At 42.2% G+C, this 24,895-nt stretch overlaps 2 protein-coding genes across 2 annotated transcripts; both read right to left on the minus strand.

Moving 5' to 3' along the window:
• Nucleotides 1–1,155: 1,155 nt before the first annotated feature.
• Nucleotides 1,156–14,705, minus strand: nars1 (asparaginyl-tRNA synthetase 1). The gene is made up of 15 exons (XM_079235571.1): nt 14,575–14,705; nt 11,172–11,254; nt 10,997–11,062; nt 10,724–10,816; nt 10,483–10,572; nt 10,023–10,101; nt 9,237–9,307; nt 8,540–8,626; nt 7,604–7,825; nt 7,110–7,309; nt 5,883–6,018; nt 5,670–5,783; nt 4,752–4,883; nt 4,428–4,559; nt 1,156–2,052 (listed from the first exon to the last, which is right to left on the minus strand). The coding sequence occupies exons 1-15, from the start codon at nt 14,615–14,617 to the stop codon at nt 1,921–1,923; spliced, it is 1,680 nt and encodes a 559-aa protein (XP_079091697.1). The 5' UTR covers nt 14,618–14,705; the 3' UTR covers nt 1,156–1,920.
• Nucleotides 14,706–18,090: 3,385 nt separating this feature from the next.
• On the minus strand, nt 18,091–23,028 carry txnl1 (thioredoxin-like 1). The gene is made up of 8 exons (XM_079234695.1): nt 22,785–23,028; nt 21,506–21,602; nt 20,911–21,084; nt 20,447–20,569; nt 20,233–20,302; nt 19,882–20,054; nt 18,451–18,555; nt 18,091–18,351 (listed from the first exon to the last, which is right to left on the minus strand). Exons 1-8 carry the CDS (start codon nt 22,880–22,882, stop codon nt 18,322–18,324), a joined length of 870 nt encoding a protein of 289 aa, XP_079090821.1. The 5' UTR covers nt 22,883–23,028; the 3' UTR covers nt 18,091–18,321.
• Nucleotides 23,029–24,895: the final 1,867 nt, after the last annotated feature.

Genomic DNA, 24,895 nt, shown 5'->3' on the forward strand with positions numbered 1-24,895 from the left:
TGTTCGACTGGAGAGAAACGTTTTTTTTTTTTTAATTCCTCTGTAAGTTTGGTACATACAGAAATTGATAATAAAGCTGACTTTGGACTAACGGTCATAAACACGTCATAGTATATAGTGTCTGATGGGACTTGTATTTTTTTTTTCATGCGTTTGTTATCAGGACATGATTATGATTTTATGATCAAGACTTCAATAAGCGTACGGGGAGGAATCATTTTATTTTCTCCTGGAGAACTCTTGCATGACCAGTTCAAAAAAAGGGTTTTTGAAACTGCTCGGGTTCCTCTGAAGTGAGACCGTTTTTTCTAGATCTGAGGTCTGAGGCTGTTTCAAAATGACTTAGGAACAAACCTGCTTCTGAAGAAGGAAGTTCTCACACACACACACAAGCTCATCTATTATGTCGGTCTGTTAATGGAAAATGCTAATAATGTGAACACGATTTAGGAAAAATATTTATCAAAACATAGGTTTCATATTCTCAAGTCACTCAATTGGAACTTTGAATTCCTTTGTCCTTCAATGGCAAAGTGAAACCCATTTCAATGATAGTTTATCATTTTAAGCAGAGTACACAACACCCGTCCACTCACTTAAGTGGGTTGAAGTTTGAATAAACAAAACTTCATAGCTAAGTGTACTTAGCTAAGCTGTACCTGTTTTCATGTTCCCTATTTTTTTTATTTAAGTTATGATGCCCATCCAGGTGATGAGTGTAACCCAAGTGTTACTCGTTAAAATTTCCTTGTCTATATATTTGGTATATTTTGACCATCTGAATTTAAAATGTGAATTTCCTTTTCCGCAGTTGAGTGAAAAGGAAAGTGTCACAAGATTGAGAAAAAAAAAAAAGCATGAAAATTGTTTACGAAATGAAATACTCCGAGTGATGCGTTGTGACATTAGTGGTTCAAATAGAAGGTTCAAGTCGGGAAAAAGTCTCCAAACGCGGATGTTATGTTTTCACTACATGATTATCGTGGCCTGAAGAATTGTCAATAATTATATTACAGGGATAGAAATGGTAAATGTATTTATTCATTATATTATCATATGTGTATTATTAGGATGATATGAATATTTCATGTTATCCATATGTTGCAGTGGCCCTGAACACACCATCCTAAAGAAAACCCTCACAGCCGTGTGTTTGAGTCACATTTATTGAAGTGCAGTTTATTGAGCTGAGGAGTATCTTCTGATGAAAACATGGCACAGAAACACAGGGCAGCTTCAAGTTTGTGTTCAAGATCTTTGTACTGCCATTGACGATACAAATAACTGAAAACAGCTGCTGAGATATCCAGTTTGTACAGCTGGTGGTCCACACAATGTTGAAGACTAGCAGAATGAGTTTTAATAATTTCCCAAAGGAATCTGCCAATATTAACTTAAAAATGTATGATCGTGCAGCTGTAAAATGCCCATGCTTGCAGCTACATTTTAAAGTTTTTGTTTTTTTTAAACAAATTCCTAAGGCCAATATTCTTTAAATAATTTGAAGGAATCTTTGAAAAGCAATAATTGAGCAATGTGTTTTCCCCCCAGTCACAGGAAACTACAGTGTTTATCATCTAAAACCAGACAAACAAGCACAAGCTGAGGCAGAAAAGGTCGGATTCAGGCGTATAGTCAGAACAAACAGGAAAAGCTGTAAAGTTTGAGGCAGAGCCCAGCAGGTGGCATCGCACCGTCTGGAGAGGCGTCATGATTTTAACTTCACCAGAAAACACAGAAAATAAACCAGCGAAAGGGGACAAAACATGGAATTCCTTGTGATTTAACTTATTTATAGCAGACAGGGACACACCAACAGAATGTGTGTGTGTGTGTGTGTGTGTGTGTGTGTGTGTGTGTGTGTGTGTGTGTGTGTGTGTGTGTGTGTGTGTGTGTGTGTGTGTGTGTGTGTGTGTTCGCTCAGGGGCGGCAGCGCTGGATGAAGCGAGGGTACAGGCAGACGTCTCTGATGTGATGTCTGTTCAGCAGCCAGGTGAGGAAGCGCTCCAGGCCCAGACCATAGCCGCCGTGAGGACACGTGCCGTACTTCCTCTGAAACACAAACACAAGCCTGTTAAAACACAAACACACACACGGTGGGCCTCATCCAGGGCCCTATTTCTCGTACCTGGCTTACTGAGTTAGCGGGCTAATTGTCAGGATAAGATGACGTAGGTCAGGCGTTCTCGGTTTCTCGAAGCAAGCTTAGATTAATCACCATAGCAACACATCCAAAAATTTAAACCTGCTCCCGGGCAGGCTTACTGAACTTCACTGGATAAGCTGGACACCCGGTGGACACACCGGACAAAAAAGGCAGCTCCCTTCCTCATTGATGAAGGAGCGATATTAGTTATATTAGTTTTATAGGGAGAGAGTTCTTCCAGATCGCCAGGATCCATCCTTTACATTATCATGACTTCCTGTACGCGGCGATATAGATTTTGCCGGCAAGAAATAATTTATTTACGAGAGCTTCTCGAGCCGCGGACATTGATCACCACAGGCGCAGCTGATCGCCCGTCTCAGACACAGACTATCAGCTGCTGCATGCCGCTGTTCTTAAGTTTGTTTAGCTCTCAAGAAATTTATGGGTGTGTTGAAAGCACTCATAATTATATGACAGTGCTATTAGTACACCATACATATCATTATTGTAGAACATGATTAAGGTGATCGTGATGAGAATACAGAGAATCACACATAATTTATTTTCACTGCTTCAATTGATTGAATTTCTGATTATGAATAATGCATACATACTGATCCGCCCATACACATATTCACACTCATATACACATATATAGTACATGATTCATACGTGCATACAGTACATATATCCTCATAAGTATATATTTATTCGTAAATATAATCTGATTGATTTGGGTGATGAAGCACTTCAAATTAGCCGATACATTTTCTCAACACTGACGTATTTAACTTGTCTGATATATTTGCGATGCTTATGTCTGGTAGCGGGGGCGATGTTAAAGTTGCGTTCACGGCAACAATGTTGCAAAAACGTTGGAATATTCGCAACGCGTTTGCTGTGAATGATTACGGTATTGACTTCCTCATATGCCTTGATGATCATCTCCTGCCTCTCAGAGAAATAAAAAGAGGTTCCTCTGAGTTTATTTGCCATTGTACTGTTAGAACATCGTGGTGTCAGTGCTCCATTATTATCCCTTCTGAAGAGGAGCGGGCGCATTTATCCAGATGACTGACGTCTGGCTAGAATTAACGAGACCGATTCAGCGCGGATCAGCCGTGAAGAAACCCAGATAGCCTGATGTCAATCATCTCGCTAATTTAAGATGGAGATTAGGACATTTGCTTGACTTTGTTTGGCCAGGTACGAAGAATACCCCCCAGGTCTTCCTCAGATTTAGACATCCTCCACATCTATTTTTTTTATTTGTCCCCTTCTCTGCTCCTCAACGGCTGTGGTTCTGGTAACCAGAGCTGCCACTCTATGAGTCACCTGTACGCGCTCTTGAACCATATTTTTTACTTCATCCATCAAAAAGGAAAAAACTGACTCAAACGGAATGAATCCTGACTGAATGGATGGCAAGTGAACGGGGGCAAAACGTCGTTAAACTCCCAACTTGTGCAGCATAATTCAAGTCTCATTTATCCAGTCATCATTTACCCAGTATCACTATTTCACGAAAATATGATAATTTAAAAACATGTAGCGGAGGAAGTGTTTTTTTTAAGACCCATAGAAGTGAAACATACACTTCCCCAGCTTTAATCATGTGTCCCTGTATTCATTCTTCATTGCTGTTTAAATACATGTTAAATAAAGTCAGTATCAGAGTATTATGTTCCATAAAATCAGTTTTTTCTTCTCTTGTTTCAAATAGTTTGAGTTTTTCCTGATCCGATGTGAGGTCCCAGGACAGGGATGTCGTATGAGATTGTAAAGCCGTCTGAGGCAAATGTATAATTTGTGATTTTGGGCTATTCAAAATAAACTGAATTGACTTATGTCACAGCACAGAAGCTAGAAGACGGCGTGACTCCCCGTCCCCCGGGGACAGGTAGATAGTGAGCTTATAGCGAAGATGTTTTGAATAAATGAATATATACTTTATTAATCCCTAAGGGGGATTTTTTTTGTCGTCGTCATCATTTCATTTCATTGTCGTTTTGTGGAATAGTGAGCGTACAACTGGAGGAACAAGACTTAAATTATACTGCACGAGTTGTGAGAGTTGGCAAACAAACGTTTTGCTGTCGTGAAACTCTGCCACGGTTTACTTCAATTCATCAAGACTTTTCTTTTACTTTTCTTTCAGAGTTCAAGGGACCAAAGGGGGAGTCATTGATATACAAATGGTCGTTTTACAGAAATGCTGTTCCTTTCTGGGCCAAAGGTGCGACAAAGAAAAAAAAAGCAGCATTCAGTTTCCCGTTACCTGGTCAGTGTACCAGTAGTACGGGGTCGGGTCGATCCCCTCCCTCTTGTATCCCTCCAGCAGCTCCTCAGCGTCCCAGATACGCATCGAGCCTCCGACGATCTCGCCCACATTTGGCATCAACACATCGACCTGCAACACACACACACACACACACACACACACACACACACACACACACACACACACACACACACACACACACACACACACACACACACACACACACACCTCGTCGTATTAGACCACAGCAGGAGAGAGTCACGCACCACCCCAGTACACCTCCGGGTTTCTCACTCAAAGTTTGACCCCTGTGTTTCGTACCGACTCGGTGAGACGTCGGTCCTCGGGGCAGCGCTGCATGTAGAAGGATTTGATCTCGGTTGGGAAACGGCAGAGCAGGATGGTCTCGTTGAAGGAGTCAGTCATCAACCTCTCTGGAGCCTCAGGGATGTCCTGAGAGTGGCAACATAAACAACATTATTTTTTGAAAGAGTTTATAAAAATTGAGGACAGACATTTTACAAATGAATGCCAACTAAAATGTAGAGGTGAGCTTTATTACAGACTGGCTCTGATGACCAACTCCACAGGCGTCCAAACGTCAACTATAAGCTATTTGACTACCTGCTACACAACTAAAGGAAGACATTAACGAAATTAAAAAAGGGACAATCCACCAATTCTACAGACAAGTTCAGTTTACTGGTCATGGAGAGCAGTGCCCAGGTCTGTCCAAACACTGGTAGAATGCTTTCTGTGGCTCCGTAGGAGCTTTGTCAAGCCCTGGAGACAACACATCTGTAACAAACTGGAGTTTGAAAGATGTAGGGCTTTAGCACGCAGGCAGGGTCTAATGAAACGATGCTGTGGAGTTGCCTTATGGGAAACGTAAGATCCATGTTAGGTAATACAAATCTGGATTTTTCAGCCCCTGCTTCTTTGAGTTTGACCATTTATTTTGGTCTTGTTTTAATTTATAATTTTTTTTAATTTAAAAGTCCAATAATGTAAGGTTTTGTTTAACTTCTTTTATTTGTTTAATTGTCTGTTGCCGACCCCTGACTTACCGAAAAACTACAGGGACAGCAAAAGCCAACACCATACTCTTACAAGGCTGCTGGCAGGAAATCAAAGTGAATTCTGGGCTACTGAGTCACAATGAGAGCCATGTGCACAAGAGCGTGGAAGAATGATGTGTGGGTTAGATATTCTGACATGCACACGGTGTTCAGTCGTCACCTCTCCAAACTCGTAGAAGGAGCCGTCGTCCTTCTTGATGTCATGCTCTCGGAGCCACTCGATGGCGTCGGTGTAGTTCATCCTCTTAAACGGCCTCTTGGGGGGTTTGAAGTTCTGGGGGAAATTTTGTCATTAATTAGGATGAAAAACTGAGACGCAGCACCTTAAACAGGCCCACAAATAAGTAATAAAAAAAGAAATAACGCGTCGTACGGGGTTGATGTCGTACAGCAGCTGCGCGGCGGGGGATTTGAGCACTCGGTCCACGACGTCACACACCAGATCCTCCAGTCTGGTCAGCAGATCCTCAAAGGACATGAAGGGACACTCGGCCTCGATGTGAGTGTACCTGCACACAGACGACAAGTCAATGAATCAACACGCAGAAGGACGACGAGGCGTTCAGCGGCTCTGGTGGGGTTAACATTTCTTCTTTATGCAGTTTTCTTACATTTATATAAACTGTCCATATTTTATGTGGACGTTGATGGTAAATGTAGTTGATTGAAGCAATAAAATCCTCAGTGCAAACTCTGGGGTTGGCATCGGGCCTCACGTCATGCCATATAGGTTGCTCAGGGGATTCATTAAATTAATTAAACGAGCAGTGTGACGTGAAAACTCCGGAGTTACGTCCTAGAGTGCAGACGTAAACAGAGTTTGACACCGGCGTTCGCTACTTGATTTGGTATTAGCAGTTGCGACGTGTCCTGCCCCGATTTGTCACATGGCCCTTTTCTGGAAGAACACAAACAACATCCTTGATTATCGATAAACTACCAGGTTAATGTGAGGTTTCCCTGTGAAAGAGTTTTTTTTATTTTTTGGGGGAGTTTTTCCTGATCTGATGTGAGGTCCTGGGACAGGGATGTCGTATGTGTACAGATTGTAAAGCCCTTCGAGGAAACTGAATTGACTTAATTGCATGCATTTTTCTTCCTTGAGAAATCCTAGTGGCCACTTCACCCACAATTCAACTTCACCTACAACAGTTGGGTCTGTGTTACGCTAGCAGGGGCTAATGTTGCTAACCTCATGCAGAGACAAGAAGCCTATTCAGAGACTAAGCCCACTTCCTTCTCACTATTTTTTCCACGCAGCCGAGGTTTGTTTATCAGACTCGGGAGGAGTAAAAAGTCATGATACAACTTTCTTTCCCTCATACATGTAGTAGTACTCCTTAGTAGTACTCATCTTCGTCCCCACTGACACATATTGATCACCTCTACCGGCGAATCATTTAGTTAGAATGCAAGTATAAACCTGCCAGGCGCCTTCAAACATGTTTAGTGGTCACACTGGTTTACCCAAATGAGCTGAACTGATTAACCACGTATCTCTGGGGAAATATTTGTATGTATCCCCCCACTCCTTGTTTCGCAGTTCCTACATGGGGGCGAGTCGAATGTGCTTAGTAAACGTGTCGGACGATGTGCTCACTCTGCCAGGTGTCTGCGGGTGCGCGACTGCTCGGCCCGGTACGACTGCGCGATGCAGAAGGTGTCGCCCAGGGCAGGGATGCAGGTCTCTAGGTAGAGCTGAGAGGATTGCGTCAGGTACGCCTGCTCGCCAAAGTAGTCGAAGTTGAACAGCGTGGAGCCGCCCTCCACCTGTGTCTGCACCATGGTGGGAGGAGTGATCTACACCCAGGAAGAAAACAAGAAAGAAACGGATAATGTGGTTAAAATAAGAAAAGGCTGCACATCAGCTTTTGGTCTATTGAAGTAAAGGTCAACACCTTGACTTTGCTCAACCCGGCACCTTTTTTTATTTCAAGTCGAGCACCAGCTACAGCTGATATAATCTGCCATCATTTCAACCTGTGAAAGCAACACTGCTAACTGGATCAAATCATTGTTTTGTTCATTGCTCTTTGCTAAGAAACAGAAAAAAACTAAACCCGGAGCGAGACAAAATATTTTGTGGTGCGTCACCTCGTAGTATCCGCGGCTGAAGAAGTGCTCCCTGAAGCACTGCGTGACGGTGGACCGGACCCGGAGGACCTTGGAGACGTTCTCTCCTCTGATCAGCATGTGTCGGTTGTTCAGCTGGACGTCCACGTCCGACTCCTCGTTCAGCAGGTTGTCGGCGCCGCCTGCCGGAGCCAAGCCGATGACCTCCCAGAAGTCACAGTGCAGCTCGTGGCCTCCCGGCGCCTAAAAGAGGAAGACAAGAAATCACTGAGCACCCGCCTTTAAAAAAAAATTAAAAGAATTCATGATCTCAGAAAAAAACTGAAATATAACTTACTTTGATGAAAACAATATTCCACATGGCCTTGCTTGTACTCTAAAGGGCTTCCTGGTCGCGCTTGTGACACGTTTTGGGAGGGCACTTTGATTCGCAGCAGCTCTAATACTACACGTCACAAAATGTGACGTTTGACTCATTTTGAGTGGCTAAAAGGGCTGTCAGTCTCATTTGGATGGCGTTAGATGGCTCTCACAATTCAAAGGAGGGGTTTTAAACTGAAAACAGCCTCAGAATGACAGAGTTAGGAGCAGATTCATAGGGGTCAGAGGGTTCATCTGCCAATATTTTATGATGACTTGAGGGCACAAAAGCATAATTTGGGATGATTTAGTGTATATTACTGCTGTATGTGGATGTACTGAACACCATTAGTGATATAAAGTGAAATAAAAAGCGTGTTACATGAGAAAATGCCAATATCACACACTAATCACAGATGGCCGATTTTGAAGATTCGCCTAAACTTCTGTATAATAACTAGAAATATTTATGACGAGGTTAATGCAGCTCACATAACCAGGTTGTCAGATTTCATGAACAACTTGATTTCTTCGGAGCCTCTAGCGTGCATGTGCGCGCACTGCGGGTTCCGTCTGTTACGCAGCAGGTGTGTTTACCTGTTTGCCCTCAGGAACTGGAGTGACGGTCCCGTACAGAGCCACAGTGCTCTCCGTGGACAACACCAAGCCATTGTAGCACTGGCACTGGAGGAAAGAGCGAGGACACGAGTGTTAGTTAGCATCAGGGGAAAGAATACGGACCATGCACTGGTAGCTTGAAAAATGTTTGTTGAACTTCTGCGACATCGATTATTTAAAGTCGAAGCGCTTAATAGAGGGATCGAATCAAGTGCTCTCAGGTGTGTTTTGAGCTATTCTGATAAAAAACTGCTTTATTTTGATTTAAACATGTGGAGGAGGTTTTGAAGCTTTTAGAATCATACAAGTGTTTCTCAGTCACTAAAACTCAGTGACAAAATACAAGTTTGGTTTGGGGTAGTGACTTAATGAACAAACTAATGCTATATGTATAAAATATATCATGTATAAATCAGTATATCCAAATAAATTTCATCTTGAATTTGATCCCATCGTTTACATTCCTGGTTTCCTGTTATTTTCATTTCAGATGAAAATCACTGTTTTGTTACGCTTGCCTCACTGCAAATATATTTTTTAAAAACATTTCTCTCCACACAAAAAAACTTTTTTTAAAAGAAGATGAAACATTTGTCTTAACTTGCATTGCTATGAACAAAAACATTTCAGCACAATGATAGAACATATAAAAAAGACTAAAATGAGAAAGCTGTACCAGTTTATCAGACAGCACACATTGGAGGAAACCAGATCCGTCTCTCAGCACGATAAACATCAGGTTCTTCCCTGTAGGAGACAAAGCTTTCTTTCAGTCAAGTTAAAATAGGAAGACACTCTGAATTCAAAGGCCTTTACACACCGGCAGCGTGATGAAGACCTGAAATACTCGCCTGCTGAGATTTTGCTTCAAAACAATTCACAATGGCAAGGGTACCGACTTTGCAACAGATAATACACTATTTAGGAAAAGGTAAACTAAGCTATGGAAGCAATTTTATTGAGTTTCTTTAAGCAAACTGCTCCGAGTGAATTTAAGTTTCCTTTGGCAAACAGCTACGCAGTGTGTGCGTCCGGGGCTTTTATTGTGAAAGGTAAGAAGAGAAGAAGTGAATCTGGTCCGCCTTTGTCAAGGTAGACTTTGTTGAAAATAGAGATACAGTTTACCGTCTTGGTTCGGACTATGGAGCTCCTATGTTCTGTTGAAATTTTGAACATGACCGTTTGACACAACGTGTTGGGGTGATGCCTTTAGAGCTCAGAACAACCTCGTCACTTTTTTGTCAACAATAATATTTGCGTTCTGTGTCTGCAAGTATTGATGACAAAAACACCCGTTCTAAAAAATATATTGAAGCTGCTAGTGTGTTGCCTTTTCTACTCCGAGGCCAGAGACAATCAAATAAGCCACAAAAAAACTTTCTTCCAACCCAGCAGTTGATTACATTTTTTCTTCTTTTTTTAAATGTCAGGTTTTTATATTTTATTGTGCCGGGTTCCTCACCCTGTCTCCTGAGGCGATGAACCCATCCGAAGACTTTGACTCTCTGACCTCGCTTGGCCTCCAGAAGACGGATTTTAACCTGCAAGACAGTCCACACTCCTCTTTAGTTCATTAGCACAAAAGGTAACAACATAACGGAACAGGTTACAGATACAAAGTCGACATACAGCGCTACGTAAAGAGGAAGTTCTACAACTTGGGCCAGCAGAAACCCGCCAACCACTGCCTCCAGTACGACTCAGAAACCATCCGATGTGGGTATAATTATATGAACTACGTTTTGTGTCATCTAGCATTCATTCACTGTTTACTCAGCAGTTACAAAGGCTTTATGTGTGGAGTTGTGATTAATAACAAAAGCACAGATTGCAGGTTAGAATACAAGTGTTTAAGCGTTTATTTGCGGCAACATTCAATAAGTATTATTAGGATAATATAAGGGTGGGACAATATGGCTGACCGCATCAGGCTCGGGCAGGCTGGGGTCCTTCTCAATGTTGATCTTCTTGGCATCTTCTAGGTTCTTCTCTCTCCTCTCGGTGTCCTCTGCCTGCCACATGGAGCGAACATTTAAAGACACTACATCTGCCTTTTGATGGACTAGACATGAATTATGGCTCAAGGATGCAAAACTGCACAGAGAGAGTTTTTTATGACGAAATTAAAAGAATCGCGTTCATGTGAAGTAAATGCATACACACCTCCTTCTTTTCTTTGGAGTCGCACTTCGTCTGCTCACGGTTAAAGGCTTTCTTTGTGTTCTTCATCTGCGTCTTAGAGATCACCGCCCAACGCTGAGGAAGACAAAGGAGAAACCCATACATAAAAAATAAAAAGCGGTTTATGGGCTTCTAGGAATAAAACCGGCCACGTTAAAACAGTGTAGAAAACACTTTTTTTTACCCACCTTAAACAAGACCAAATCATTTTGTGTGTAAAATTGAAGACATAAGAAAAGAACATTTGAAACCAACCTCTCCCTCCTTCTGTGATTCGACGTAGATGGTCGGGAACGGCTCGTTTCCAGCGAACATCAGAGCCTGCGAGGATTTGTACAAAACACAATGAGATGCTGACGCTACATCCTGTAGCATTAAGCAACTTAAACAACACACGCCTGAATACAGTTAAAGCTACATGACCGTTTACCTTGAGGGGAGTTTTGAAGGGCTTCTGGTCCGTGCCGTCCCCGTCCTGGTCGTTGCCACATTTGTCCGACACATACAGCTCACCTGTGAAATAGAGTCAGATTGAGACGCAGCACTCCCTCCCAATCTTATTTAATACCTTGGATAATAACAATTATTTTGTGTTTATTTTGGCGGTCCCTGTGGACAGAAGCGGTAGTGTTTCCAGGCACCAGGTTTTCCTTTAGAAAACTCAAGTCCCTTCAGCGGGCCCAGCAATACGGCCTGTGCCTCCAGCAGCGAGGCAAAGATCTGCTCTGGGTTACTTAGGTCAGTGGTTCTCAACCTTTTTTCAGTGATGTACCCCGTGAAATATATATATTGTTTTTCAGTGTCTGTTGTAATATAGAATATATTTGAGTTCGATCTGATTGTTGGCGATGTCGCCAATAGGATTTTGCAGGTTGATAATATAAATTGTTATATTCTGTAGATATTCTACATTTCATTATTCTTATGTCTGAGTTATGTTCAGGTTGTGCAAGGTCAGTTGAACAAATACTGTCTGTGAGAAACATTACTCAAGGTTCCGCTCTTTGCACTACAATACTCACACCTGTTTATCAGTATATTGACATTAGGGAAGCAGACTGGTCGTTGCACGTTCCAGCTGTGTGAGACAAGACGAGGACACGATTCTCCTTCTCCGAGACAAGTTAGAGATTAAATGTTCATGACTGAAAACAGTGTATTAAAGAGCCGAACTTCCGGCTGTTCGGGGTGTTTTTTTCAACTTGTTACTTTGCTTGTGATCAATGAAAATAAATTGAGAGAAGTTGTCGAACGGAATTCTTCCGGAGTTATTTTATTTAAATAATAAGTTATCACATTTAAACCATACTTAGCATTCTAGGTGCAGTGGGCTGCGGTGAAGAGCCCGGGGAGCAAGTGCGGGTTCAGTGTCTTGCTAAAGAACATTTCAACATGCACACTGTGAGGAGGACAGGTATCGAACCTGCTACCTTGTGGTTACAGGACGACCACTCTATCCCATGAGTCATACTTATGAGGAGGGATCAAGGCCGGCATAGATTTGCGTTTAATTGACCTCAATGTAGCCGACACATGACTGTATTTCTTTTTCTCCTCTTGATAGTTATAACAGGTAAAATAGCAATACAATGTCAAGAATTGTCTTTATTCTTGTTCTATAATTTCATAAATATAACAAACAATAGTTTTTATTTATATATATATATATATATATATATATATATATATATATATATATATATATATATATATATATATATATATATATATATATATATATATATATATATATATGGCTGCAACAACGAATCGATAAAAATCGATTATCAAAAGTGTTGGCAACGAATTTCATTATCGATTCGTTGTGTCGCACGATTATTACGCCGGGCAATAAGTCGCAGAGAAAAAAAAAAAGAGCGGAGCAGAGCAACTGGCCGGCCAGCGTTTCTGAGATTGGAGTGAGACACGAGAAAAGCTGAGGTTGTGATGTTCTCAAAAGTAGAAGATCTTTGACAAGTCGAGTCTTGGCCAATCAGCGTCTTCATGTTCCTCAAACTTGTTTTTAAATGGAAGCTAGTCAGCTTGCTATCACGTTAGCTAACGTGTTTGGTTGTGTACTGTCGTTATAGTTACGTTATGTTCCGTTACAGTTCAGTCTTGCTTGTAAAAAAACGTAACGTGATGAAACATGCCGTCACCCCCCGGTCTGGTTCAGTTCACGCTTTCACTCGTTAACGTTAAACCGGCACACCGGCGGATCTGGCTGCAGGTTTTTTTAGTTTTTTTTTACTCAAAGTAGAATGAAGCAAATCACGTAGTTGGGCTTAGCCAACAACGTGACGTCGTGGTCATAAGTGACCCAGAATGAAAGAGTTTACGGAAGAGGACGCTCTATATGGAGCAGTACAGCTTCCCTCTGTTCCAGTATTTCATACATATTGATAAAGCAGGGTATGTAAATGCAGCCTCTGGAGGGATCAATTACAGTAAAAAGGGCTCACATTTGGCAGATGTAAAGCATAGATGTGTATGTTTTTAGTGTTAGTCCATTTTGTTGTTTTAATTAGCAGCTCAGGGATGTTCAAGGAGCAACCTGTTTGTGCACTTTCTGAAGATGTTTTGCACTGTCACTTCTGTTTTTGAATAAAGGGTTGGAAATGAACGCTTTTTTGATAAAAACATTTTTTTTTATCCGATTCATCGATGAATCGAAACAATAATCAACCGATTATTAAAATAATCATTAGTTGCAGCTATATATATATATATATATATATATATATATATATATATATATATATATATATATATATATATATATATATACACACACACACACATATATATATACACACATATACATACACACACTATATATAAAACTTTATAAGCTACGACCAGCAAATAGCTGTTGTGGCTCCAGACGATTTGTATTTGGTGGAAAATAGGGCAAAATGGCTCTTTGGCTAGGAAAGGTTTCTGACCCCTGATCTAGGGCAAGACAAACCAACAGAAAACGTACACTACATGGCCAAACGTATGTGGACGTCTGAACACTCTTGAACAGCCTCCATGGTTTGAGGCTTTCAAGCTGATTTTGTCCCCCTGGCTCCAGCCACACATTCAGCCAAGGAGTGCATTGGGTGAGGACCGCCACTGATGTGGGCCAATGTGCACAAGCTGCTGCTGGACGACAGGTTTTGCATAGGGAATGCGATGTGAGCACACAAAGATAAAGGGAAACCTTAAGCTCATCATATTTAGCAGACAGACATCAGAAGAGATGAAATGTGGGTAGTATTACATGGACACATACACACCACAGGTACCTCTGGGTGGATCCACACAGTCTTGACGCTGCATATAAGGTATGCACGGGTTACAAAATGAAACTAAAAGCATCACACACTAAAATCACAAATTAATGGAATAAGGTCTCGGGTTACAGAGCGCGACCTTGTGGACTATTTTACGCAATCTGCTGACTCAGAGTCAAATTACAAAGCAAACTGACACCGGGGAAACGATAACCGGCTTGACGCGGCCCCTCGGTGCTGCACAGCAGACCGACAGCTGTCATGGCTACACTTAGCCGGCAGTTCAGCCATCTGCGACTCAGTTTTTATTCACGACTTCGGTCTGTATCACGTGTGGATACCAACCGAAGTCTACCGACGTGTGACACCTAGAGACGTGAGCAAAGCGGCTCCGCGTATCGAACCAGAGACCCAGATATCGCTGTTAGCTAGCATGCTGACTGCTAACATCACCACAAATGATGCAATATGAGAGACACACTCACACATACACATGTCTTTGAGAGCTAGTTAGCTCACTAGCTAGCTCTGGCTTACCGTTTCTTTCTAACTTACCGACTGTTACTTGTCCCACAACTTTCGTTAACTCCGTCGCCATGTCAGCGCAGGTGATACCGCTGAGGAGAGGGAACTGAATAGTTTTGTATTGGAGAACAAAAATTAAAACGAAACCCCCAGAAGCGAATGTCGGCGGAAATGCAACTTTACATCAGCCTGGCCGCAGCGAGGGAGAGGTGATTCCAGTACATTTCACGGGCGCTGATTGGCGAGCGTTATAACGTCACTTCCGTAAGATCAACCTGGTTGGCCAATTAGAAGAAACGCACTTGACGAATAGGCTTGTTCGAGATGAGCCAGTTCTGCGCAGAATCGATCGGCGCGCAATGCATGCCGGTTAGATTTGTGTCCGGCCTTTTCTCAATACCCAAGTACACAAGTACGGAATTGGGAACTTTTGGAGTCTGGACTTGGGAGTCCAGAGTCTCAAGGACGGGAGGACGCAGGACGGTCTTTCTGCAATTGGAACAGCAACTGACTTGATGACGTCACCACCTCAGCTGTTGTTGCTCATGAGTTCACTCTGCTTCTTCACTGTAAAGTATTTGTACAGTGAAACAAAATATGACAGCCCTGCTCTTTTTGCACTGGTTTCACAGACATACACATATCATTGTATATATTGTGTTTATAAATATATATATTATATATATATATATTATTGTGTTTATAAATATATGTTATATATATATACACACAGATACACATTGATATGTGTGTATATATATATATATATATATATATATATATATATATATATATATATATATATATATACACATATATGTATATATATATACACAGATACACATATCCTTGTATATATAATATGTTTATAAATATGTATTTCATATATATACAGTTATATATTGATATATACACACATATAATTGCAAATAATTCGGTCAAAAGTAATAAGACACCTCTGTAGTTCAAAGTAAAAGTTAAATAAAAATCTTAAGTTATGAATCTTAACCTTTCCCTCCGTCAAACTGATTTAATGTGAATGTGAATAAATAATAAAATAATAAATATTGCTCGTTAGATCCTCGAAACCGAATCATAACTCATGTTTAATCGATACGGAGACATCGGAGCCAGCGGATCATTTCAAAAAGCCCAGCCGAGACCAGGCTGCTGTCGGCGGGCAGCAGAGCGCTGACGGCCCGGTGTTGCGGGGCTCAGCGGTCCCGCGAGTAGGACCTCAAACCGTCGGCTGATTATTGACAAACCGACCACAGATTTGATGCTCAAACAATTAACTTCTCGCCTGAAAACATCCTAAAATTACATTTTCATTCTGGGATATTGGCTCTCTCAAGTACGCTCAAGTCTTCTCTGATGCATCCCCGGTAAAATTGGCGGATAAAGTCACATCCGGGCATTTTCACCGTGCTTGGCGAGAAGCGGACTTTTGAATTGGAACAGTACTTGGGCCGCGACTGATGACGTTTTACGAGTCCACGAGAACACAAGTACAGAGAAGAACGCTTATTGAGAAACGGCCTCCGACTTGGTCCCGACTTGCTCTGACGTCATGCACACGTGGTCAACGATACTTTGACGAGACCAAGCCGGCTGTCGATTTCAGAGTCAGTCACCGCAGTTGCTCTCAAACGACTGCTTGGCCCAGTGCATGATGGGAAACGCCTGGCTCTCGCCACACCAGAGAGCTGATTGGCTCTTAGATCTGACAGCAAACACCACGTGTTGTAGAAAATCCTTATTTTATGTGTAGTTGTAATACTAAACCCTCGATTATTGACTATTCGTCTCATGTTTAATCTAAAAACACATCATGTGTGGTTGATAATACAAAATCGTATTTTCATGACACATATCTAAACCAGTAGTAATGTATTTCACAGGCAGACATAAAAATACCAAAGGATGCAGCTAAACAGTCATTTCTACATAAATATATATATATTTATAAACACATATAATAAATCCAAACGTGATCTGTAAACTACAAGTAAACAAAAGTTAGGAACTAACGGGAAGTACTTTTTTCTGTGACTTCCAGTGTATACTTTGAAGGCAACTGACAACTGTCCGACTTGATTGCAGTTTATTGTCAACGCCTCCTGCTGCGGCCGCCTGCTCTCGTCTGGATTCCAGGTAAGGCGCAGCTCTAACGAACGAGCCTAATAGCTTTGCTAAATAAATAAACGACGCAAAACTATACACGAATACAACGCTACTTATGGGAAACAGATCATGTTGGGTATATATGAAATATAACATTTTATGGTTTTTGGGGGAAGTGACAGGGGTACATTTTTTAAAACATTGATTGACTCAAAAGGGAGGTTTAATAGGTTTGATTTATCACAATGCTGTGATAAGGAGAAGTGCCACTTCGTCAGGGTCCATGCAGCAGAACAGAGAGAACTGGAAATATTACAGCAGCAATAGCATACATAGAACTTCACATACCAAATAACAGACGAGGTTCAACAATCACACATTAGTCACACTAGGTAAATAAATGTTTGTTCAGAGAAAGTCAATTGGACAATATAAATTACTATTTTGTTTTGTTCAGTTATTTATTGCCAAGTTCTAACTATATATTTATATCCCACACCGCTACCCTTTCCTTCGACATTTAGAAGTCTCCCTCAATACCTAACTAATTTACGGTAAGAAAAAGAGAACCAAGTACTTATTCCTCAACAAATATATTTAAAACAAGAATTGTCCCATGGTAATATTGTAGTGGTCATCTAGTTGAAGTTTTCCTTTTTTGCTAATATCTTTTGAAAGACACAACAAAAACGTTTTCAAAAGATGAAGAAAACTTGGTGGTCGTCATGCACAGCGATAACCACCATGGCTGAAAATAGGAAGAACGACAAGTGAATACGTTGCTGCGTGTGGCGTCCGGTCTCTGTGGGTTTTTTTCGTCGTCTGTGTTTGAGGCTGCACAGATTTCAACAGAGCCTCCATCAAAATGAACACCAAACCCAGCACAGAGGCTGAGCGAATGCCGGCCTGGACTCTGGAGGAGTCATGGTTTCAGAGACGCTGTAGAAGGACAGAACACCTTTCCTGTGGTCCAGGTACACTCCTACTGTGGAGGACTGAGGGCCTGAGAGGGAAGTTCTAATGTTGTCAGAATTTATTCAACAGTTGTGGAAACATGGTAGTGCCCAAGACTTGTCGTTGTTTCCAAATGCACGCTCTCTTCCTGCCCTGATCATATTCTTGTATGAGACTGCTAAAAAAATAAATGAAAAAAAAAACAGCACTCGCATTCCAGTTTACCTCCAAGTAACAACGTCCAGTCAGACTTACTCTGCACACAATCCAAGACCAGTCAGTGAATATTCAGAAATATTGCCAGACAGAAACATACACACACATATACATACACACATACACATGCTTTTGTCTGTATTGCAATACTAGAACTGCTAAAATCACTGCTACTGTTCCTCCTCATCCTCCCCCTCTTCCTCCTCCTCCTCCTCCTCCTCCAGAAAGTTGACACAACTCACATGCCTTTGAAAAAGGATTGTGTTTTATTTACAGTCATTTTCATCAGAATTACAATACAAACGATTTGTAGACTGAGTCTCCACAGACGGAGAATTCACTCAGAGCTTGAAGAGTTCAGCTGGAGGCTGTATGTGTGTGTGTGTGTGTGCGTGTGTGGCAGCTTTGGCAGAGGGAAAGTCCTTGGATGTATCTCTCAGCCTCCTCTTCCTCTTCTTCTCGCCGTCCCATTGGTTCTTCTGCTCAGTGACTCTCTCCTTTCTTTCCCACAACCTACATGGCGACAGAATGAAATGATGGATGAGTGAGTACAGCACACCCACAGACACAGCTGAACATGAATGAGCGGCGGCGGCTAGAACTGGTCCGTACCCTCTTGAAGTCGCTCATGTTGGTGGCCTGTACTGGAGTTCCTATGAACGTCAGGTAGTTGATTTTTGTCGTCTCCTCGCCTCCTTGGTTTGACTTGATAAACAACTGGTAAGAAGAGAAAGAAGAACAAACAAGTCATCAATAAAAACACACTAACCAGTCAGGTTGTTCCCATCCGGCACTCGTAGACAAACCTACGAGAAAGAATGCGCTGCAATTGGTAGATAGACCAAAAGACTGCATGAGAGTTTCCTGTGAGGACCAACATTTGTAAGCATGTAACGACCGGAAGCTGAACCATGTTCAGGCTTCCGCGAGAGAACGCACGAAAAACGTAGGAAAAACTTTTTGTAAGATGTCATCTGAACCGTCGTTTGAGGACATGACGCACCAGTTAAACCAGTGAAGTGGTTCAGATCCGCTGATCCGTGGCCCCCGTTTAATCAAGCCTCCCAGAATTTTGGCATCCCGCCTGGGCTGTCGCTGTAGCAACCGTTAGCAACTGACCAACGGAACGCAGCTCAAAGTCCGTTCTGCTCCTGTTTAGGGATGGGTATCGTTTGGGTTTTTTCCGATACCGGTGCTAAACCGATACTTTTAAAACAATACCAGTGCCTAAACGGTGCCTGAGCCGATACTTTTTTATTGCCAAGGCAATTTTTTCTTCTTAAAATTGAACAATATATTAACCTTTTAAAGTATACTATAAATAAATACATACAAAACACTTGTCTTCAAACTGCAGCTTCAAACCTTTTAACTTCAAACAATATATATTAAAAAAAAAGAACAGACACAAGCATCAGGTGGCCTGAATGGGACCGTGTGTGCGCGCTGTGTGTGGTGTGTGAGCGCTGGAAGCCCCGCCCCCTCAAGCCCCGCTCTGCATGCAGGCGGACAACAGAGTGTGGAGGAGTGCGCTCTGATCCGCGCTATTTTAATAGTATCGATACATCAAAATCCTAGCGTTTTTTTTACATGCGGGTACCGCGCTACCTTTTTAGTATCTATATACCGTGCAACATTACAGAGTAGTGTAAAAAAAAATATTTAAAATCGGCTGAGGCACCGGAAGAAAGTACCGAAATCTGCGTTGCTTTTCGGTCCGGTAGGTACCGGACGTGTTGGAACCGGTGCCATATTGGCACCGGTTCTCGGTACCCAACCCTACTCCTGTTGTAGTGTCCGTGATTTTTGCGCATACCTCTATCTGAAAACCATCTCCTAACGGGAGCTCCGCTAAATATTTGAGGAAGATGAGAAAACCCTGTCACTCTTGAGTTTTAGGAATGGGACGAGGACCAACCGCTTGATAAATACAGGGCCAGGGGCCCTGCCTACTGGTCGATCATTCACACTTGTTTTACACTCAATATGACATTTAGTCTCAGGCCTGACCACAGCTTTTGTCTTTGGCAACCTGGCCCTCACCGTGACGCTCTGCACGTTCTGAAACTTGACGTAGCGCAGCGGGATCAAACCGTCGTCTTTGTAGTCTTCCTCCGACAACTCCAGGCTCTGAGTCGCTTCGCTCCGCTCGGCGTCGTCGAAGCCCATCGACCGGGGGAGGTTGATGAACACCTTCACCCCCTTGGGCGCTTGGGCTGACACGGAGATTGCGACGTGGAGGGGAGGGACAACGAAAGGAGGGAGGGAAGTAGGGAGGAAGGAAGGAGCAACGGATAGGATGTTAGCTGTCAGAGAACAACAATGTATTCTCATTGCAATACCAGCAGATGGGAGATTAAGATGATTAAGTGCAAAGCGGCATTAAAAACTCACCAATGTCAGAGGACAGGAGCTTCATAGAGAAAAGCTTCACAGGCTGGTTGAAGGCGATAGTTATCAGCAACTAGATGAGATCAAGGGACATCAACAAAAAAGACAAATTGACCATCAAATGTAACTTAAAGTAAGGTACCATTAACTACACACACAGTCTGAAAAAAAAGTGTTTAGCTTCGAGGATGCAGCGTCGGGAGTGAACCTCTCGTACCTGCTCATCACAGTCGGACTCCATGTAGGTGGAGTCTTTGATTAAGCAGTTATCGAAGCCGCAGTCATCGCTCTCGTTGAGGCACTCACAGCCGGCTTTGCTGACAAAAGGCATGAGGTCCATCTGCAAACACAAACCAGACAGAAATCAACTCCTCCGCCTTTTTTTTAATGTTTATTTCTTTTAAAAACATGTATACATGTCATTTTAAAAGGCATCTGGCTGACATGCATCCTCTCCGGTTCACAGTAATTCTGCACATGCTTCTCTTCTGTGTCTCCAACTTTACAACACATACTGTGTGTTTTCTGGTTCATTTCTTTTTCCCTTCTTTAGATTTCATTTCTCACCCTCTATATCTAGATTCCTAGAAAAATGGCTTATGCAGTGACAGACTTTTAAAAACGTAATATTAAATCCTGCACACATGCAACCAAAGTTATTCAGTAATGTTGTCAACTCACGTATCCCTTTGGAATGTCGGAGTCCTCGCTGTTTCCCGGGTCGTTCTCTGTGTGCTGTTTGATTTTCTCCTCCAGACCCGCAGAGTCTGCCCCCTGATACTGGTCCACACGAACCCGGTTCCTGAAGAACAGGAACGTCGGCGTGGCTGAGATGTTGTTGGCAGCCGCAGTTGCCTGAAAAAGAGAGAAGAAACAGTGTTGTAAAGTTTTAGCTGAAACTTTGTTCTGAAACTGGTTGGTTCTTTCACTGCGCAGCTTCCCTCTGCTGTATATTCTACATTTCTGTTACAGATCTACTTTCTGTTGCTTTGACTCAGCCTGCAACACTCGGACATATAGGAAAGTAGATGTTTTTTTGGCCCAACTCAATTCCACAACCTGCTGCCACAAAACAAATATTCTAGAACTACACTAGAAAAAAACAAAACAGGAAAGTCATTGGTCTAAACGGACCAACAAGTTTCCTGACCTGACTTTAGTCTGGTCTGACACTGCTCAAAATAAATCATGATCTGATCAACCATCAGCAACCATCAATGCTACACCTGGAAAGTGACTCAACAGCCATTGCTCCCCTTAAATCACAGACACTCACCTGACAGACGTGAACATCTACTTCGAGGAAGACGACCTGTGGGTACTTGTTACTCAACGTGTTGAAGGCCGGAGCTATTCTGACACAGGGCCGACACCTGAAGGGAGGGGGGTCAAAAGACAGTGTGTTAGTTGTCTGCTCCGGTCTCTCGGATAGTGCTGAAACCATCAGTCAGTTAATCAACAAGTCAATTGCCGTTAATAAACCCACCACACTTTAATAACCAACAGTTTCTGTGATAGTAATGCATGAAAAAGTCATGTAGTACCTGACAGTCTCTGATAGTCTATACTGCAGATACAACTTTGTAATGACACAAAAAGTACTTGAATACAAGTTGAATTACTTGAATACAACTTGTATTCAAGTAATTCTTCTTCTTCTTTTGGGGCCCATACTATTACACATGTAAATAATAAATGTAGTGTATATACAATGTTTGTCTCTAAAGTAGTCATCATTGAAGAAAAGATAAAACATCAACATACCAGGTGACCCCAAACGTTTGACTAAGTACTGTACATAAACAAACATCTTTGTTAAGGATGCCCCAATGCCTCTCTGGTGGACATTTGTCTCTGAAATAAAGACATCGACAGCTGTAAGGGTCTGCTTTAACGCGTGATGCTCGATTCATCCCGCAGCATGAAGACATCTTTGGTAAACGCCCATCAAAGTATTACCAGAGGTCACAATTTGATCTCGTAATTGCTTGAATTCCTCGCATAAATCTCACGAGGCATTTCAATTTCCGACTTTATGACAAGCTAACCAGGGAATCCAGAACAAAAATCATATTTCAAAAGCTGTAAATGGATAAGGTATCGTACAAAAGTCAAGTACAGAAACTCCTGTAACGCCAGCTACTCAGACTAAGTTACCGTGTAAAAGCCTTTCGGTTAAAGTGGAAAGACAAAGCTAACGTTACAAGGAACCCCGACAGTCGCGAGGGGAAATATTACCATTTTGAACGGGCACTGTCGTTGTTTTTCATCATTAAATCTCACGAACCCCTAGCAGCCAAGTCGCTGTAATACTGCTATGTCATTGTAGGCAATAGAGCTAACGTTATTGAGCTAACAGCTGCTACATATAGCATGCTAACCTGGTTTTCCTGGCAATAACACAAATCAATCTACACCTAACGCGGCTATCCGGCTCGTGTCAGCTCCCCAAACCCGCGGAACGACGATCCGCTAACGCCTTCCAGTCTTACGTTGACGGGACAGTCTGCTCCGCAACGCAAGCGAGCTGGGCCTCGGAAGCCGGGTAAGCTTACCCAGCCATTGTGAACTTCACCACGGCGAGCCTGGAGCCGGCGGCCGCTAGCTCCGGTTGGAAGTCCGGGTCGCTGGCGATTACTTTAACACCAACCATGGTACCGTGTGGGACTGCAGTGTGAGCTGGTTACCCGGGTGTTGTTCAGGACAGGAAACTGGGTGACCAAATTAAAATAAAGTGTTGTGTTTTTAGCTTTCTGACAGTATATTAGCTAACTAGCTGCTTTCAGAACCACACTACAGGTACAGTGAGCTGTTTCCGGATGTGGCCTCCTGATTGGCCGACAGACCACCGGAAAGGCGGGTTTTTCTTCTTCCTCTTCTATAAATTTGACTGGCGGATCGCAACCAATTTGCCTAGGTGCATACCGCCACCTACTGTACCGGAGTGTGCAGATTCAGGAATAGCTGTTCTAACTAACAAAGAAACAAAACCAAACCAAACCACAAAAAATAAATAAATAAAACCAAACCAACAAAGCAAATAGAACCAAAACAAATAAAGCAACAACACCAACAAAGCACCTCAAAGCAACAAAACAAAACCCAAAATACTATCCATTAACAGCCCATCTACTTAATAACCAAACAAACCTATACCTAAATCCTGCGTCCTAGTCCTGTATCTTTGGCAAATCGCAACAAAGCCCTATAACCCTCATGACCCACCTGGTTCGCTGCCAGAACTCCCTCCAGACTCCACCTCCATCCCAGCTGATAAATTTTTGCCTTCAAAAGTTTCCTTTCAGAGTTGTATTTACGACACTTCATGATAATATGCTCCACATCCTCAGTCTCATTACAAAAAATACACTTATCTGTTCCCACTTTTGCCATTAAAAACAGAGTTGCATTCAGTCCTGTGTGTCCCAATCTTAGCCTTGATATGATTACCTCCTCTCCCCCGACACTTCCCTTTGAAAAACTTAACATTTATGGATTTTTGTATATTGTGATAGTGCCTTCCTTTGCAGTTGTTGTCCCACTCCCTCTGCCATAATTCCCTCACTGCCTCTTTAATAACAGCTTTCGCTTCCCCTTTTCCAAACGGAATACTCAGGATTTCCTCCTTTTTGAGTTTAAGGGCTTTTTTAGCGATCCTGTCCGCACTCTCATTTCCCTCCACAGTCTGAGCAGATAACCACTCTCTCCGGCCTGACCTCTTCCACCCATTGCAGCCCCAGGATTATAGCAGCAACTTCCGCCGTGAAGACAGACTGTCTGTCATTAATTCTTTTACATATAGTCCTATTAAATTATTAGTTATGAATACCCCTGCACCCACGTGACCATTCCCATTGTCTTTCGACCCATCTGTGTATATTTGCAGATAGTTATAATACGTGTTGTTCATGTATTCTTGTGTCTGCTGTCCAATGTCACAGTTTTTCCCCACCCATTTTTTCCTTTGCTCTATGAGTGATAAGTCCACCTTGTTGGCTGGTAAGATCCACGGAGGAACATTTCCCCACGTCACACTGGGACCATAGTCATACTTATTTAATCCGAACTCATTGGCTACTGAGTTGATAAAGGCGGGTTTTTTCCTTCTGCGATTAGTTTTTGGCAGTTTAGACGCTTCTTTGCGTTTTGCTGCCCTCTACAGGATAAGGAAAATAATACTAAGCCATTCCATCCGCTGGAGCCGATGCCAGCTGACATTGGGCAGGGACAGGTCGCCAGTCACAGGGCAAATATATATATATATATATATATATATATATATATATATATATATATATATATATATATATATATAAATATATATATAAATATATATATATATATATATATATATATATATATATATATATATATATATATATATATCGATATATATATAGATAGATAGATAGATAGGCAACCATTGACACCTACGGGCAATTCAGAGTTTAATTAACCTGAGCTGCATGTCTTTTTCTTTGGACATGCCACGGGGAAAACATGCCACGGGGAGAACATGCAAACCCCACACAGAGACCAGACCACGAACCGAACCCGGGCTTGTCTCACAGGGTGACAGCGCTAGCCACTACACCACCGTGCAGGCCGAATACTAAAGCACCATTTCCAAAAACAGCAGTCTGGTGCTGCAATTATTTGTAATTTA

The sequence above is a fragment of the Taurulus bubalis genome, assembly GCF_910589615.1.
Source record: "Taurulus bubalis genome assembly, chromosome: 19".
Taxonomy (NCBI): Eukaryota; Metazoa; Chordata; class Actinopteri; order Perciformes; family Cottidae; genus Taurulus; species Taurulus bubalis.